The sequence below is a fragment of the Juglans regia genome, chromosome 9 (assembly GCF_001411555.2).
Source record: "Juglans regia cultivar Chandler chromosome 9, Walnut 2.0, whole genome shotgun sequence".
Classification (NCBI taxonomy): Eukaryota; Viridiplantae; Streptophyta; class Magnoliopsida; order Fagales; family Juglandaceae; genus Juglans; species Juglans regia.
The window spans coordinates 7,605,944-7,625,858 of record NC_049909.1 but is presented as its reverse complement, the minus strand read 5'-3'; the positions used below and the strand labels follow the sequence as shown (position 1 = coordinate 7,625,858).

The following is a 19,915-nucleotide window of genomic DNA, read 5'->3' as shown; positions in this document are numbered from 1 at the left end:
GCACTAAAGCATTCATTAGTATCCTTATTCTGATATTTAAGAAAACCCATAAAAGTACACGACTTGCTTGTTGTCCCCTTTTAAAAGGCCATTGTTTTCTATATAAAGGATAGATGGAAATCATAGGTTAGAAATATACAGATGCTAGGAATTTATTCAAGAAGGGAAGGAAACAAAGAGGTGCTACAAATCTGGAACTTTCATCAAGGAGGGCATTTTAACAGCTTTGTAACATCATGTGGAAGGTAAAACCAACAAAAAGGCAATGCTCACAAGAGGGTCGATTTTTGTCACTTGTTTTTCAAGGGTTTTTCATACTAAAATTTATCTTTGGTTAAACAAAGTGTGAAGTTGAGCAAGGGATAAAAAGGGCTGGTTTAGGCTTCAATACAGAACATATTTAAGAAATTTTGCAATACTTGGGCAGCTAGCAAGTCTTAGTACACTCATGGTCTTAAACATCCCTCTCTTAACCAAAATCTCAACTATACAATTAAATAATACAAGAGTTGTAGAAAACTTAAGAAAGCCTCATATATTTTCTGAAAATATAGCATAATTAAAAGATACACTCTTGGCAACTTAAAATTCCTAAAGTAAGCTTACTAGTTCAATCTAGAAATTCTTTGTGGCTTACTTAGGCCCTAATCTTGAGGAAAGTATATCTAAAGTTATAAACCTTAACTCCATTAATTTAACACATAGAGGCATAATTAAAACATGGCTTGGACTCAAGAAAACACAAGAAAGGACTACAAAAATCTGCCTTGCAAACACATGGCTGGAACACACAAAACAGAGCATGACCCACGGCTTCTTCATATATATATATATATATATATATATCAACAGATCAATTAATCAACACTTGTGACTAACCAAGTTAAATAGGAAAATATATCATTTTCAAATGACAGGAAACACAAGGCAAAACAGCCTTAACATACTCGGTTTGGCTAAAAACAGAGCTTTTCGTTACCACCCAACTAGAATAACTATTAGAGGAAACAAGTGAGAAATTTTTCTAGATACTACCACATAATGATCAGCTAACATAGAAATTTCAAAAACCCCCAAATACAGGGCACAAGTATGCTTAGCATGGTTTCAATCACAAGAAATCTTAAGAAAAGAGCATCATCTGACTTGGCTCCCTTTTCAAGCCATGGGAACAACCGGCAGATGAGAAGAGGAAGAGGAAACATTTTCATAAAGTATCATTTCATTTCATAAAGCATCATAAAGAGAAACATTTCTTTTTCATTTTAATATCATTAGAAAACTCTAAAAGAGTATGAACATAACACTTACCTAGACTCCATGCTATTTTCATTTCATGCAGTCCATTCATGTGTGTGTTAGATGGCAACCTACATGCATACTTAACCTTAACATTATTTCCTTTTCAAGTGCTTATGCAACTTAAAACTAGAAATGCATAAAACAACCCTTGACTTATACTTCCTTCACTTAGATCCATTCAAGTCACATTTCCAACACTTCACATTCAACTTCATGTCCTTATAACTTAAAGTGAATCTCCATGGTTCACTTTAAGGTTAAGGCACAATCCCATCAACTCCATCACTTCCTTCCTCCATTCATGCATATTCTAACCGACACATCATCATAACCCCAACCATGCATAATACAAATCTTAAGCCAACTTTGAGGCTTAAATATTGTACACTCATACTTAAGACAAATTTTCCATTACATATGGTAAATCTAACTGACACATGATTCAAACCAATTTACACATGTACCTTACTCCATTTATTACCAAAGATCAACATAAAATTTACTAAAATGCCTGCTTGGGTATACAAGCTGCATACACACCAACACTAACATCCAACTCAAGTTACATATGTACCTTGCCCTTTCATCACCTAAGTTCAACATACAGTCTATCCAAAACATCCACTTGTTTTTACAAGCTTCATACAAGCCATCACAATCCCAATGAACACATCCCTTCACACCACGCTCCCAAACTGCATAGCTTATCCTGACACTTCACACGACATACAACCACATCACAACTACACCACATCCTATCATTTCATAGAGTTCACAAAAACTTTCCAAATTGCACAGTGATCCCATCACTTTACATGGCATCTGGCCACTTCACAACTGCACAATCACCCCATCACTTCACACAACACAACCACATCACAACTTCACATTTAATCCCATCACTTCACAACATACCAGCATATCAAAAACTACACAATAGCCCCGTTGCTTCACGCTACACACAACCACATCACAAACTATACAACGATCCCCATCACTTCACACTACACACAGCAAAACCACAAATTACACCATTCACAATCCATAGTTCACAACACAAAGAACACTTAACAACACCATTTTAGGTCCACAACATAATATTTCTTGCGATAAGGAGCTAGAGATTTATACCATACGCTGAGTAGCAGTGCAATAGGCTGGAGGTAGCAGTGATAAGCTTGGGCAGCTTGTTGCCTATTGGTGCACGACAGTTCAAAGGTGGTTCCCGGTGACAGTGATAGTGGGGTTGGCTTGCTAGTTTTCTAGGTTGAACATGGAGAGGTTGCCATATGGAGGAGTTGGGTCCAGCAATAGCTATGGTGGTGCTACGAGCATGGAAGGGCTGCTAGCATTGAGGCTATTTGATACAGTTTATCACGGTGGCCTGTGGAGGGGAGAAACGAAAAACGGAGGTGGAGAGGCATTAGGGCTGGCCCTCACGGATTTAGTGGTTTATGGATGAAGATGATGGTGGGGTTGGGCGTTCGACAGTGTCATAGGTGGTGGCTGGAAGCTAGTATTGGCAGCTGTGGGTGGAGACCAAGAATGAGAGAAATAGAAAGGGAAACTTAGGATGAGAAAGTGAGGGGCCGGGGGAAAGGAGGGGGTGGTTGTGGCCTGTTATGGTGGTGGAGGTGGCTAGTGGTGGCATGCTTGGTTGCTGGTGGCGGCAAAGGCCATGAAAGGTAGAAATCAGGAAGAGAGGGAGATAGAGACGTTGGGTTGAGCTGGGGTGAGCAACGGTGGCTTAGGGTGCGATGGGGCTTGGATTTCAAGGGTGGCTAGACGATGGCGGCTCGAGAGGAGATGCGACACCAGTGGCTAGGGGTTTTCTCAGAAGTTGATGCACCGTTGAGGGGTTGTGGTCACGGTGGCCTAAGGTGGTTGGCAGCTGGGCATGGCTGCTAGGTGCAGACAGAGGAGGACAAGAGAGAGAGAGAGAGAGAGAGAGGGATCTGCAAGATGAGGGTGAGGTTGCGAGGGAGGAGGGGCTAGTCACCGATGAGGCGCAACGGCGTAGGTCTGAGGTTGTGCCATCAATGACGACAACGCCAGCTTGTAGTGAGGCGAGAGAGGTAGAGATCGGGGGAGGGAGGGGACGACTCTGGTTGGAGGGTCAGGGGAGAAAAGGGAAAGGATTAATTGATACTAGTCCTACACCTTGGGGTTCTGAACTCTAACCCAAGAGGGGAGATTAAACATGGAGAAATAAACTAAACTAAACAAATAGGAAAGTGAAATAGAAATGCAATGAGACTAAATTTAAAATCCAACTTTGTTTTATTGATAAAAAAATATTATTGTTCATCATCAATTAAAATGATGAGTTTTATAAATATTTCTTAGAAGAAATAAATCCATCTAAATAAATAGAGTTTTTAACATAAATAAAATAATTAATCTTAGTAAATATTTCCAAGAGAATAAAATCATTTAAATAAAATGAATTTGTAAAACTATATTATTTTCGGGGCTCCAAAATAAAGAGACTAGCTTTAAAAATTAGGTTTGGTTCAATAACATTAAAAATACTTCATTTAAAATAATTTTGAACTTTTAAAATATTTGGAGGATTTTAAAATACTTGGTTTGATTTAAAAATGATATGCTATATTTAAAAATTAAGATTTGAGATTTAAAACGTAAAGTCAAACTCGTGACTAATCGAAAGGAAAAGAAGCGGTTGGTCACATAAAGACTGTCACAACCTTAAGCACCAGATTATGCAGGAGAACGTGGAATTGGAGCAACGCGTTGCTGAACATGAGATACCACCAAGGTAGCCAGTCGGGAAACGGAAAGAAAGATCAATAGGCCAGTACAAGAGCGAGAGCCCTAACAGGGGCAAGAATACTATAGGGAAACATACGCCCGCTGTGGCCTCCCAGACCATATCAACCACTTGCCAAAATCATAACTGTAACAGGAGAATTCACTAGGGGCAGAGCATCATTTTCTACAAGAAACGCTTATGGCAAAAGGGCAAGCTACAAGAAGTCTTTGTTATTGACAGACCTTTGAAGCAAACTAAAACTGGGAAGACTCCCATAGCCTTTGCTAATGAAGATTGTGAGGGCATGTTGTACCCTTATGAGGATGCTTTGGTAGTGGCTCTACTCATTCCAAACTACACTACTCACAAAATCTTAGGTCTGGTTTGTCTTCAAGACTAAAATTCAAAACTTTGAAAACTTGGAAAACCTCACATCTCATCATTACAACTTTTCCAAATTCTCACATAAAATAAAATAAACAATTCAACTTTTTCAAATTACAAAACAAAAATAATATTAAAAATATATGCTAACAATATTTTATTTTATTCAACTTTTTAATTTTAATCTCAACTCATCTTATCTCATCTCTAAACAAACGAGGAATTAGTTGACAATGGGATTTCAACGGATGTCATATTCTGGGAAGATAGGAATTGAGTAGGATAGATCGCAACTCACCCATATGCCATTAAAGGAGTGTTTGGGAGAAATAGTGCAGCCAGTAGGCACCATCGCATTACCTTCACGGCAGGAGATGGATCCCACACGACTATGACAATGACAGAATTTTTGGTAAGGAAAGCCCATTGGCCAAAAATGAAGTTCCTGAGAGATGCAGGTATTGGGGAGGCATGTGGTGAGCAAGCTGGTATGCGAATGCTATGTGTAAGAGCTGAAGAATGGAGGATTAGAAATTTGCATTGCCAAGAATGCAATGGATGAGGTGAGATTCTCCCACCTCCAAAGGTCATCGAGCAAGCGATAGAGAATTGGGACGAAGAGAACCTTAAACAGGGAAAAGCTGCCGAGTTGCTAGAATTGGTCGCCTTGTACCTAGACTAACTAAACTCCCTGGCATAGATAGGAATGCGAATGAAGCAAGAGCTCAAAGAGTGAATGAAACAACTCCTTATCAAGCATAGAGACGTGTTGGCATGGAACCACAAAAAAATTGTAGGGATAGATTTAGATATAATAGAGCATTGCCTCTGTGGGCCCTAATAGATGACCTGTGTTGCTATGTATCATCTTTCTAATCATCCTATGACTACTTATATTTTGTCAAATGATTAGAAGATAAGAATAAAATAAAATATATAGTTTTTCCGATTGATGTCATATTAAAGAATAATGGGAGAATGATTGTTGAATTGAAGTGATGCGTTTATAAATAGATCTCACAAAAATAAAATTTATAAACTAATGTGATTATATATAACATGAAAATGTTAGTTTGTTCCCTGAATTTGTCCCTTAGGTTTGGCCGCTCATTTATTATTTTAATTTTTTTCTAAAATGTTTAAAAAAACCACCACTAGTGATTTTTATATATTTTTTAAAATTTTTAAAAAATGTTAAAAAATATTTAAAAAAGAAAATAATATGATTACACTAGCGGGAACGCCCAACTACGCATTAGCAGCACTCTATATAATATGCTACGTCTAATTTTTTCTAAAATGAAGTTTTGAACAAGAGAAGCGATGATCAAGAACCTAAGGAAGAGGGAAGCGCCAGTGTTAGGGAAGGAGGATCAAAGGGCTACGAAGAAGGTCTCCTGGCACTTACCTAAGGATTTGTTCAAGGGGAGTGATGAGAATGTATCAGTGGTCACTATAAGTCAGCCCCACTAGAAACCTTGAAGCTTTTAAGATTGAATTCTCGTGGGCTTGGGAACCCACGAGGAATTCGTACCCTTCATGACATTTTCAGGAAGGAAGATCCTGAAGTTGTCTTTTTATGGGAGACAAAGGTGACATCCAGAATAATGGAAAGGTACAAATTTCATTTGGGTGTTGTTAATTGCTTAATAGTGGATTGTAGGGTTAGGAGTGGTGGTTTATTGCTAATGTGGAAAGAGGAAATTGATTTGCATGTTCTTAGTTACTCTAGTCACCACGTTCATGTTGTGATTAAGCATGATTTTGATAGAAACAAGGATTGGTTCCTAACATGCATATATGGCCACCCTAAGACAACATGTAGAAATGAAACCTAGGATTTAATTCGGTTTATTTCCATTACAGTTGATAAAACATGGCTAGTTAATGAGGATTTTAATAAGGTATTGGGTCCAACCAAGAAGTGGAGTGGAAGGGTGAGACCAGAGAGTGAAATGGAGGCTTTTAGATCTGTTTTAAATGACTATGAGCTGAAGGATCCGGGACTTGCTGGTTCTTGTTATACCTAGTGCTATAGAAGAGAGGCTGATTAAATAATTTGTCAGAGGTTGGCCAAGTGTTTAGCAAATGCTAAGTGGGTTGAATTGTTTTCTGTTGCTAACGTTCAACATGGGTTTGGTTCTTACTCAGATCATGTGCCTGTTTGGTTGGACACAAATGGTGCTTTTCAAAATAGAAGAGGAAAAATGATGTTTAGGTTTGAGGCTATGTGGGTGGGTAATACATATTGTGAGCAGATTATAGAGGACACTTGGCAAGGGGAGTCTAGTAGCAGTTACATGGCTGATGCAATGCATAGGATCAAAAATTGCAGTGGTAGGTTAGCTTCTTGAAATCGAATTACTTTTGGTGTGGTCCATAAGAAGTTAACACAAGCACAATCGAAGCTGCAGAGGCTCCAGGCAGAGGATCCTACCTGTGAGAAGATTGGGGAGCATAATGTTGTAAGGGAAGAGGTCCAGTTATGGTTGGAAAGGGAAGAACTCATGTGGAAGCCAAGGTCAAAAATGTTGTCGCAGCATAGTGATAATCAGAATACTAAGTATTTTCACTCCAAAGCTTCTCAAAGAAAGAAGAAAAGTTTTATTCCAAAGTTGCAAGATGAAGAAGATGAATGGAAAGTTGGTTTACAACGGTATAGACAAATTAGAGATTACTTTAAATCTCTTGAAGCAGGGCTCAATGGAGGTAGTGGATGGGGTGGATCAAAGGGTAACTAGTGAGATGAATGCAGAATTGGGAAGGGTTTTTACAGTGGAGGAAGTGACTATAGGTTTGAAACAAATGCATTCAAAGAAAGCCCTGGTCCAGATGGTATGTCCTCAATATTTTTTCAAAAATATTGGCATATTATTGGAGGCATTGTGACTGTTGTTGTGTTAGAGGCCCTTAATACAGTGTGTTCTCCACTGATTTAAATCATACTCTTTTAGTTTTGATTCCCAAGAAAAAATCCCCTATATTTGTTTCTAACTTTGGGCTCATCAGCTTGTGTAATGTCATTTACAAGCTAATCTCTAAAGTTATTGCTAATAGACTAAAAGTAGTATTGCCCTTTATTGTTTCTGCCACTCAAAGTGATTTGTGCCTGGAAGGTTAATTACTGATAATGTACTAGTGGCATGTGAGTAAGCGCACTATCTAAAGTAGAGGAGAAAGGGGAAGGAGGGATTTATATTACTGAAATTAGATATGTCTAAGGCCTACGACAGGGTGGAGTGGGATTTTTTGGAAAGCATTTTGTTGAAGTCGGGTTTTGCAAGTGGTTTGGTTGGACTAATAATGAAGTGTGTTACTTCCGTGTCTTTCTTTGTGATGGTTAATGGTGTGCCTACTGACCCGATATTTCCTTTTAGAGGATTAAGGCAAAGGGATCCACTGTCCCCTTTCCTTTTCCCCTTATGCACTGAGCGTTTGATTTGATTATTGAAGGATGATGATTTGAGAAAACCTGTTCTTGGTGTAAGAATCTGCAGGACCACCTTGAGTGAATCATTTGTTGTTTGTAGATGATTCTGTTATTTTTTGCAATGTAGATGTGAATACTTGTGCTATTATTTAGCTGGTATTAAACAAATATGAGCTAGCATTTGGTCTGAAGATTATTAACAAGGAGAAGACAACCATGGTATTTAGTACTAATGTCACAACATCAGTTAAGCAAGATATTATGTCTATATGAGGTCTTAGATCAATTCAACAACATGAGAAGTATTTAGGGTTACGTCCTATTGTGAGAAAGGCTAAGTTTGTTGCTTTCGAAGAAGTCAAATGTAGGGTATGGAGAAAGTTACAGTTTTGGAAGGAGAAAATCTTGTCTCAAGGAGACAAAGAAATTTTGTTAAAAGTTGTGGCTTTATCCATACCAGCTTATGCTATGAGTTGTTTTAAGTTGCCTTTCAACTTATGTAAGGACTTATAAAGGATGATGACTCAGTTTTGGTGGGGACAGAAATCATATGAGAGAAAGACCCACTGGGTAAAATGGGAGCAGATGTGTGAGTCAAAATATACGGGTGGTTTGGGATTTAGGGACTTAAGAGTGTTTAATACTGCCTTGTTAGCTAAGCAGGCCTGGAGGGTACTAATGAATGAGGACACTCTACTTCACAAACTGTATAAGGCAAGATATTTCACACAGAATTTTCTCTTTGACTCAAAGTTGGGACACAACCCATCTTATGCTTGGAAGGGAATTTGGGAAACTAGAAGTTTTTTGATGAGAGGTTGTCAATGGAGGATTGGTGATGGGGCTACAACAAAAATTTGGGAGGATATTTGGGTTCCTGGGCATCAACTTTGAAGTTGGAAATGGCTGTTAGGGAGGATAGTGATTATATAGCAAGGGTGGTTTCACTTATTAACAATGATTCGAGATGGTGGGGTGTTGAAAGAGTTTGGGCCCTCTTCCATCCAAGAATAGCTTATGATATTTTGAAGATTCCTTTTAGCCTTGGGCAGCATGCTGATGTGTGGATATGAAGGCATGAAAGGAATGGCAATTTTAGTGTTAGAAGTGCTTATAAGTATTTTCGATCACTTGCTTTACAAGAGACTGTAGAGAGTTTAACTGCTAGGGAGGATCAGCAGATGTGGAAACATATATGGAAAATGAGGGTCCCTAATAAAGTTAGAGTCTTTGCATAGGGAGCTTGTAGATAGGGTTTGCCTTCAAAACAAAATTTGTGCAGAAGGAAAATAGTGGACAATACATGTTGTGATTTTTGCAACTATCATATTGAGGATATAGCTCAAGCTGTTCTACATTGCCTTGATGTAAAAGACACTTGGATGAGTTTTATGCTTGCTATGAGGGAGTTAACTGAAGTCATGACTGTAAAATGTGCAGCAAAGTTTCTGTCTAGGAGAGGGGATAAGGATTTGCTTGATAGGTTTTTCCTTATGGCATGGGCTTTCTGGTATAGGCGCAATAAGATGGCCATTGAACATATTAAGTTGGAACCTTTGTAGGTTGTTATCCATGCTTTAAATTTGCAGTGTTCTCTTAGAGTGGATAAGATGTGTTGTTGGAATGCTCCTCCTTGTGGTTTTTTCATGCTAAATGTAAATGCTGTAATGTTTTTTGACATTCACAAAGCTGGTGTTGGTGCTGTTGTAAGGGATGAAAAGGGAAATGTGGTTTTGGTAGTCAGCAAGATAGAGCATGAAGTACTGGAACCTGATTCTGTGGAGTTGTTGGCTATATTTTGTGGTTTGCAGTTTAGTACTCAATTGGGTATATCAAAGCATATATTGGAGAGTGATGGTATGCTTATGGTTGAAGCTTTACAAGCAAGGGATGACTGTTTATCGCCTCCAGATAATCTGCTATAGGATGTGAAGATAATGTAGAGAAATTTCAATGATTTTCAGGTCTAGCATGTGTTGCGGATGGGAAATCAAGTTACTCGCCAATTGGCAAGATATGCTCGGAAAGTTGCAGATGTGTACATTTGGATAGGCTATGTCACAATGTGTGCTTCTCAATATTTTTGGTTGGATCAATTTCATTTGGAGAAAATATATTTGTAACCGTGAATTGTACAACTGCCACGTAATCGTTATGAAAAAAATAAATAAAACATGGGACACACAAAAAAAAAAATTTAATTTTTTAATAGTGGGCCTCACTCTTTTTCAAAGCGATTATGCATCGTTTCCGTATTTTATAATTATATGTAGAATTACTCATTCATTTGTAATCTGGTTTTTCTCTATTAATGAAAATTTCCTTTCATAAAAACAAACAAGAAGTTTTGAACCTGATGCACGACACCTTTGTAAGTTTTACCTCGTGAGATGTATACGTAAATCTGATTGGACAAACTTAACTAGGCACACTACTTTTGTTGCAGTGGATCTCTATATAGCGTGGGCCGTGGCAAGGCTGACGCACAGAGTGGAGCGATGCTATAGGTGAGACTCTGAACCATCTTTGATGTCTCTCTCGCCCTCGGGGAGCAAAAAATGAACAGCACAGAAGAGCTCTGCCATTCTGTGTTACACCACTGCAATACCGTCAAAACCTTGAAGCAAATCCAGGCCTTAATGTGCAAGGCCGGCCTCGATACCGATCGGTTAGTCGCTGGGAAGCTCCTTCTCCGCTGTGCCGTTTCAATTTCCGACGCTCTTGACTACGCTTGCCGTCTTCTCTTTCAGTTCCCGTATCCTGATGTTTTCATGTACAACGCTATCATCCGAGGGCTTGCCGAATCCGATACACCTCAGAGTTCTATCTTCTCGTTCGTCGAAATGCGTCGAAGATCGATAGGCCCACCTGATAGCTTCTCTTTCGCGTTCATACTTAAAGCGGCATCTAATTACAGGTCTTTACGAGCAGGGATTCAGTTGCATTGTCAAACTGTAAGGCATGGACTTGACACCCATCTCTTTGTTGGGACGACTCTTGTGAGTATGTACGCGGAATGTGGACGTCTTCATTCTGCAAAGAAGGTGTTTGAGGAAATAAGTGCACCAAATGCTGTCACATGGAATGCGCTACTTACTGCGTGTTTTAGATGCTCGGATGTAAAGGGTGCGGAGGAAACGTTTGGTAGGATGCCGATCAGAAATTTGACCTCGTGGAATACAATGCTCGCGGGGTATGCCAAAGCGGGGGAGCTTGAGCTGGCTAAAATGGCGTTCCTTGAAATGCCTATGAAAGACGATGTTTCTTGGAGTACTATGATTTCTGGGTTTGCTCAGAACGGTTGCTTCTATGAGGCTTTGGGATTTTTCAGGCAGCTGCAACGTGTTGGAATAAGAGCAAATGAGGTGAGCTTGACAGCGGTTCTATCCATGTGCGCCCTGGCTGGGGCGGTTGAGTTTGGGAAGATATTGCATGGTTTTATGGAGAAAGCTGGATTCCTCTGGATCATTTCAGTGAATAACGCACTCATGGACACATATTCCAAGTGTGGTAGCGTAGGCATGGCTCGATTAATCTTTGAGAGAATGCCAACAAATAAAAGTATTGTTTCTTGGACAACAATGATAGCAGGACTTGCAATGCATGGTCATGGAGAAGAAGCAATACAGATTTTCAATGATATGGAAGCGTCTGGGATTATGCCCGACGGTATCTCCTTCATTTCTATCTTATATGCTTGTAGTCATGCTGGATTGATAGAAGAAGGATGTAAATACTTTTCGACCATGATAGAGATATATGGTGTAGAACCAGCCATTGAACATTACGGTTGTATGGTTGATCTATACGGTCGAGCTGGTAAGTTGCAAATGGCATATGATTTTGTTTGTAAAATGCCAATTTCACCCACTGCTATTATATGGCGGACTCTTCTCGGGGCTTGTAGCATTCATGGTAATGTTGAGTTGGCAGAGAAAGTGAAGGAAAGGCTTTATGAACTTGAACCCCACAATTCTGGTGACCGTGTTCTTTTGTCCAATATTTATGCTGTAGCAGGAAAATGGAAAGATGTTGCAGCAGTGAGAAGATCGATGTCTGACCAGATGATCAGGAAAACTCCCGGTTGGAGTGTGATTGAAGTTGACAAGATTATGTATACTTTTGTGGCAGGTGAAAAAGGGGATAAAATTATAGAGGCGGCTTATGAGAAGTTAAGGGAGATAATGTCAAAGCTTCGGGTTGAAGGAGGTTATGTTCCAGAGGTTAGGACTGTTTTGCATGACATAGAAGAAGAAGACAAGGAAGATTCTGTGTCTAGACACAGTGAGAAGCTTGCTGTAGCTTTTGGGATGGCAAAACTTTTTGAGGGAAGCATTATAAGAATAGTGAAGAATTTGAGGGTGTGCAGGGACTGCCACAGAGTGATGAAACTGATTTCTAGAATATATAGATTAGAGATTGTGGTTAGAGACAGAAGTCGCTTCCACTCTTTCAAAGATGGCTCTTGTTCATGCGGAGACTACTGGTAAGAGCTGGCCAATGAATTAATTGTAGAAGGAAACGACCTACGAATTCAGGAAAACAACTGAATCAACATCATTGATCGAAGAAACCATGCCTTGGAACCAAGAAAAGCAGGAACAAACGAGAAAACTGGGCATTTGATGTGTTGAAAGTTGATAATCTAGGGTTAGTGCGAAGAGTTGAACCAGTATTTCTAAGGAGAAAGACAAGATGAAGAATAACAATTATATCCTTGAAGAGGACATTGATCTATTGCACCAAACAAGGAAAATACCATGGAAAGAAAAGAAAAGAAAGGGTAGCGAAACAAGCAATTGAGTGATACAGTATTGCCCATCACCATAAGAAGAGAAGCTGAGAGTACATCTATAGGACTAATCAAACATTCAGTAACAAGAACTAAAAGCTGCATTTTGCATTGTGAATCCTTTATCCAATTTATAGGTACTAGAACAAATGATGGGGACAAGCATATATATATAGACAGGTTGGTGTCAGTAAAATCGAACTTCATCAATACCATATAATAGTTTCTATTTTGCGAAGCCTCATTAAAAGTTGTCATCAGCAGAATATGATGTTCTTTCATTTTACTTGATATTAATATTATCGATTTAGTGCCGAAAGAGGCAGAGAGTCCTAATCATGTTGTCATCGTTCTTTAACACTACTCCACCTGTGTAGATTTATCCTTCGATTTTTAACATTATTTTCGCTGTGTAGATTTGTTATTTTATTTTTCAACAAACATGGCAATCGAAAATCGGTTCCATCTATATTCTCAACTTTACCAGTAATAACATGTAATGAAAACAATAATTATAACCTCATCCCATATGATATATCCTTGAAGAGTTTTTTGAGAAATTCTATCTCACGGGATGTGATAGAGAGAAGCTTTCTATTATTTATATGCAGCTGACTACATATTGTATATTGAATATTGCCCATTTGTTGGGTCTGTACAGTCACAGATGTGGTGTACTTAAGGTTACAATACAAGAATTAAGGAAAGAGTAATGATAGATAGACAACTAGAAAACAAACTTACATACAACTATCTATTAATTTATTATTATTTTTAAATTCAAATCAATTAAAATTACATAAAGTTCAGATAACTTTAATATAAATCAATATATGGGGAGGGTCCTTCTTTTCTCTCTAGAGAAATAGTAAGGTTGAGTGCTCTTGCTCGTGGAAGAGTGCAAGTCTCTCATTGCTTGAGAGTCTGGGAAAGAAGGGGAGATTGATGATGGCAGCAGAAGACCTGGCAAAGCGTTGGGAAAAGTTGCACCTATCTAAGGAAGAGAGTACTATGTTCCATGTCCACAATGAGGGTGCTAAGGAGGGAAGTATACGTGGGAAGCACTGCATCATTGGAAAAGTTATGTCTGAAAAAAGAGTTAATAATGAGGCTTTTCGGACTACTATGTCACAAGTATGGAGATTAGAGGGCTGGGTGAGGTTTAAGGACTTGGGTGATCAGAGTTTTTTAATAGAGTTTCAATGGTTGGCTAAGAAGGAAAAAGTTCTAAGTGGTTGTCCGTGGTTTTTTGATAGAAATCTCTTGACTCTCTTAGAAGTGGATGAAATTGTTTCCATGGTTGGCCTCCATTTTAATTTTGAACTTTTTGGGTTCAACTGCATAACATGCCTCTGGCAGCTATGACATAAGAGTTGGGAGAGGAGTTTGGTTCTTCAGTTGGTCATGTCATTCGAGTGGAAGCTGAGTCTGATGGCTTGGCATGGGGGAGGTGCCTTGGGGTCAGGGTTGTTGTTGATCTACACAAGCCTCTATTGAGAGGTAGGTGGTTGCAATTCGAGGAGCATCAATACTGGATTTCTTTTAAGTATGAAAGACTCCAAAATTTTTGTTTCAATTGTGGGGTGTTGTTTCATAAGGGAAGGGGCTGTACAAGACAAAGATTGGGCCAACAAGGGGAAGGAGTGAAGTCTCAGTAGTATGGTCCTTGGCTTCGTGCACAACCTATGCATACCAACATCTTTGATGCGAGGAAGTATGGTGGTAGTTCTGGTCATAACCACCATTCGAGGTGGCAGCAAGCAGGTGCTCAGGGAGGGGATGGTGATGCAGCCGATTTAGGGATGGAGGAAAAGAAGGAGGATTCTTAAGGCTACGGAGCAGGACTTGCCTTCTAGGAAGTAGTCGAATAAGGCAGTCGTGCCTATTATGGAAAGAGAACAATGTGAGGGTGCTAAGTCAGAGGATATGCAATTAAACAGTCGATCTATAGTTGTGCAAAATACTTCCCTTTCTGGGAATATTCATGAGAAGGTTTTGGAAAGTCGACCATCTAAGGTGGAGCAGCTGAATTCTCTGACTGAGGTGCCTATTTCCTTTTATGAATCTATTACAACAATCAAGGGGGACTCTGAGGTGGAGCAGCTGAATTGTCGGACTGAGGTGCCTATTTCCTTTTATGAACTTGGTGCAACAATCAAGGGGGAATTTGACTGCCTCATGGACTTTGAAAAGGGCAAACCAGATATGGAAAGGGTATCTAAAACTGTTGTCCTTTCCAACGCACATTACTGTCTAAGGAGTCCTATGTCTGCAAATGTTTCTTTGCCAAGTGGTTCTTTTACCAGGCCATGTCAAAGGGGGCCATGTGGAAAAAAAGGGCAAGAGGTGTGAATTGTGGTCCAGTAATAGTTGAGGTGGATACTAAGAAAGGCACAAAAAGAAGTAAGTCTCTTTTACAGACTGAGTTTGGCAGTGCTCTTAAGAAAATCAAGTGCGAAGATGGTTTGGTTCTTAATAATTGTGAATCTGGGTTGGTGGAGGCTGCAGTGCAGCTCCACCAACAGCAATGATAGGCCTTGGCTGGAACTGTAGAGGGCTTGGGAACCCTCGCATAGTAAGGGAATTTCACATGTGGGTGAAGTAAGTGGCCCAGGTTAGTTTTCTTGATGGAAACTAAGTGTGGAAGGGAGAGAGTGGAGGCAATCAGGAATTTAGTAGCATTTGATAGAAGTTTTGTGGTGGGTAGTAGGGGACTCAGTGGGGGGCTTGCTTTCTTTTGGCATGGTTCGGATGAGGTTCTGTTGGAGTACTTTTCCCAACACCATATTTCTTTATACTTGAAGAGAGAAGAGGATCATGAGGCAATGTTGATCACAGGGTTCTATGGGCATCCATTAACTGCTCAGAGAGAGGGTAGTTGGCAACTGATGAGGATGCTAAAGCCTGTAGAAGATAAAGCATGGCTTTGTGTTGGGGATTTTAATGAGCTTTTGTATCAACATGAGAAGCAAGCGTCAACTAGAAGACCTTATCAGCAGATGGAAAGGTTTAGAGAAGCTATGGATGCTTGTGGATTGAGTGACTTGGGCTATAAAGGGTCCAAATTTACATGGTGCAACAATCAAGATGGACATCAATTTACCAAAGAAAGGCTGGACTGTGCCTTTGGCAATTTGACTTGGGCTAGGAAATTTAGTGATTGTAAGTTCAATGACTTGGCTGCACTGACATCTGACCACTGTCCTCTCTTATTCTCCATGAGTAATGAGGGTTTTTGTAAGAAGAGGGAGAGTTAAACTTTTTAGATATGAAGTTAGTTGGGATCCGAGGGAAGAATGCAGGGATATTATTCAAAATAGCTGGGATCAACAACAGCAGTTACAAGGCTCTTACCTGAGAAGAATGCAACAGAATTTGGGGAGATGCAAGGATTCACTGCTGACTTGGAATAAGAATACAATCTGCAAGCATAGAAAAGAAGTTTAGGTTAAGCTCAAGCAACTATCCAAGCTTCAAAATGTCAATGTTGGTGCTCATATAGTGGCTGTGATGCAGGTTCAAAAAGAAGTTGATATTTCATTGAAAGAGGAGATACTAAGTGGAAGCAGAGGGCTAAACAATTATGGCTCAAAGATGGAGATAGAAATACCAAGTTTTTCCATCAAAGTGCTAACCAGAGAAGGAAAGTTAATGAGATTAGAAGAATTATAAAGTAGGATGGAGGTGTGGCATGCAGTGAAGAAGACATTGCTGGAACTTTCTGCTTGCACTACCAAAACTTGTTTTCTTCTTCTAACCTTGTTAATATTGCAGCTTGCTTGGCCCATGTGTAGCATAAGGTAGATGAGGATATGAACAGCATGTTATCAAAAGAGTCTACAAAAGAAGAAGTCAATGCAGCTTTGTTCCAAATGAATCCCCTGGGGTCTCCTGGTCCAGATGGGTTCTCAGTAGTGTTCTATCAAAATGATAGAAGTGATCGAGTTGGAATGATACTCAGTGATACCAAGGCTCAACTTTCGAATCTTGGTAATTGGAGAGTTGTTTTTGTTAAAAGATGTGGCAATGTATTTGCTCATAATCTTGCTAAGGGTTCTTTAGAGTTAGAACCAGACACTGTTGAGTTGTTTATTCAACTAGATTGTATGCAGGTTTCTGCAATTTCTTTAAGTTAATGAAGTCCATATTTTCCATTCAAAAAAAAAAAAAAATAGATATCAATATATTAATGTGTAATTGTGGAAAGGTTATACTATAGCTGTCTACATATCATTTTCGTTAAGGAAATAATACAATTATAGAAAGAGAATACAACTAAGCTTATCAGTTTTGATGATCTTGTGGAGTGATCCACTCTGCTTTGATTCTGCTGGGATCATGGTAATGATGGGAACCAAGGTGGGCCTAGTCTTAAAGATATGTTGCAAGTACCAGATGGGTCAAATACAAGTTCAAGGGCTTAAACGATGAAGATTATGCTTTGATTCATTTCATAAGCTATGGAAATGGCAACAACATGACTTATAGGCTTTGGACACTTGAAGACTTTCAACTTATTTAATTAATTTCAAGGACCTATTTTATTTGTTTAGAATAATTGGGTTTATGCCTATGCAAGGGCATATTGGGAAAGTTATTATTTTATTGAACTAGGGTTAGGGTTACTGTAGCGAGTTACTGTAGCTCCGTACTGTAGCCGCGGCACTGTTCATCCAGGGGCACTTTTGGAAGATGGGGGGTTTATTTTGGCTAGGGTTTCATTATGTTTTGCTTTAAATACTCTATGTGGCCACATTTTAATCAGATAATGAAGTTTATGAAATTTGATGAATTTATTCATTGTGAGTTGAGTTTTACTCCTATTGTTCTTAATTGAACTTTTGAACTTATCAAAGGTAAATCACAACCTTTGTGGCGTTCCTCCTTTGTAATCTGGGTTCTTGAGACGGGTTCTTCAACGGGTCTAGATTTTAATATAATCTAGGTTCTTGAAACGAGTTCTCATAGGGTCTAGGTTCTCCATCCATTGACTTGATTTTGGCTTTCTTGGGGTATTTTCAAATTGACTGTGGGTTCAAGGGATTCCTTTCCCGCGGGTTCATATCACATGGTGTGCTAATCTTCCATGCGTGAGATACTCCTATCACTACCCCTCAAATGTGACTGAAGATTGGGACAAACCGAGTTATTCGTGAAGATTGGAAGTGGGCTTTGGATAGGGGCTCTATGAAAATATCTGCCAACTAGTTTTGAGTTCTTCTACACAACCTCCCATTCTTTCTTAACCTCCGCACACTAGCCTACGTGGCATTTATTTATTTATTATTTTTAATATAAAACGATGATTTATTTCCCCTCGTTCCCCTTCTGCATTTTCTCCAACCCTAGCCCATTGTCCTTCTGCACGGCCTAACCTCTCCGCTCCCATTCTTGAACTCCACATCACCCAGCCCTTTTACAGGTGGTTGTCTACTTCTGGCGTGCTAACAAAAGGCCAATGAGAGAGGATTCCACATAAAGCCCAAGAACTTCAATATCTAACTTTCCTGTGAACTCAAAATATGAAAACAACCAATAAGACCAAAGCAATCAAAATCCAAAGTGAGAACAATATAAGAGGAAATTGGTCTCTGTTTGTTCCATTTGTAAATACTTCAAAGAATTTCCTTTAGTTCGTCTTTGTGCAAAACTCAGAGTAAAGATAAGGAAAGACCTCTTATTTTCCTTTAAGCTAAATTGCTTAAACCAAAAACAAAAAAGTTTCTCAAATATTTTCCTTTGAAACAAATAGAGAATAAATGATAGAAGTGGCGTACAAGCTTGTTGTAGCAGAAAATGGCCAACCTCTCATGAGCACCTCTGTTGTGTGACCATCTTTATTGCACCTCAACGTCTAAAAAACCTCTTCAATTGGTACATTTTGCTACAATCCAAGTAATTCCATTACAAACTCAAGAAAAATCTAAGACCAAAACCCATAATACCCAAAAAAAAAAAAAAATCAAAACAATCATCACAAACCTAGAAGCCTAAAACACAACCAAGCAACAAAAGCACCGAAACAAATTTCTAATTTGAAAACAAAAGTCCTTAAAGGAAAAGGTAAGTCCAAGAGCATTGCATGTCATCTCGGAGTAGTTTGTTTGGGAGGGAGAGAAAGGGATCTGAGGGGGAGAAGGCGATGTTGTCGAGTAATGGAGGGGGTTCGTTGAACATGGTGGCTCTATCGAGGGGTGACGGTGTGAGTGGCTATTCGCTGGGAGGAGTAACTGTAACACCCCATTCCAGGAGGTCCGGAGAGTTAGCTCTTAATACTTAAAATTAACTTAAATAACACAACTATAAAATCCAGAAAATTCCATAAAATATTAATCCACTTAATCAAACAAAAAATCTAAGTTCCTCCATGGCGACAATAAAGAAATCCCCAATAACAAAAACTCGAAAACATCCTCAACTCATCAAATCAAATACGCGAAAAATAAATCAGTTTACTAACTACGACTCTGAAATAAGCATTTGTACCCTCAGGCACTTATTCCACTACGATCATCACACCTTACTAAACTTTCTACTCTTGTTCTCCAACTGAACCATCAAAATTATCTGAAAAATATATGGAGATAAGGGGTGAGTTATCAACAACTCAGTAAGCAGAGAACATATACCAGTGTTTAAAAATGAGCATTTACAGAAATCAGAATGCAGAACAAAACATTTTTATTTTCAGAGTGCGGAAGCAAAACATGTTATCAAAATATCAGAGCGAAAATTTAGAAATAATTTCATTCAAAATATTCTTTGGCATAGCGTAAATGATCATCATCATCATCAGAACATCATATCAGAACAGAGGCCATGTATAACCCCCGTGGTAGGGTTGTGCATCTACGGATAGCCAAGTAGAACATAAAACACTCTGTCACCAAGGTGTGCACTGAAAATAGAGACCACTACTATAACCCGTGATAGGGCCGTATCCACTATTATTACCCGTGGTTGGGGCCGTATCCACTATTATAACCTGTGGTTGGGCTGTATCCACTATTATCACCTGTGGCAGGGCCGTAACTGAACAGAGCGGAAACATAATCAAATTCAGAATCAGAGAGTCATGCCAAAGGTTTTTAGAAATCACGTCTTATCCAAACAGAGTACTAAGCCAAATCTTCAGAACAGAACAAAATCATATCACAACATAATTTATGCACAAATTTTATATTCGCTCTCTTTTCCAAAGTTTAGAAACAAAATGTCATAACAAGCTCATGTC

The 19,915-nt window shown here is 39.1% G+C and overlaps 2 protein-coding genes across 3 annotated transcripts in view; both read left to right on the top strand.

Moving 5' to 3' along the window:
- The window catches only part of LOC109001242 (F-box/kelch-repeat protein At1g74510-like), a 945,981-nt gene that overhangs the window by 453,253 nt on the left and 472,813 nt on the right, over positions 1-19,915 (top strand). The gene's annotated exons all lie outside the window — the stretch shown is intronic.
- On the top strand, positions 10,392-13,008 carry LOC109001238 (pentatricopeptide repeat-containing protein At1g74630). Its single transcript, XM_018978437.2, has one exon. The coding sequence runs from the start codon at positions 10,448-10,450 to the stop codon at positions 12,377-12,379; it is 1,932 nt and encodes a 643-aa protein (XP_018833982.2). The 5' UTR covers positions 10,392-10,447; the 3' UTR covers positions 12,380-13,008.

What these genes read in the sequence shown, in the direction of transcription:
- LOC109001238 (XM_018978437.2), top strand. Translation starts at nt 10,448, where the DNA reads ATGAACAGCACAGAAGAGCTCTGCCATTCTGTGTTACACCACTGCAAT.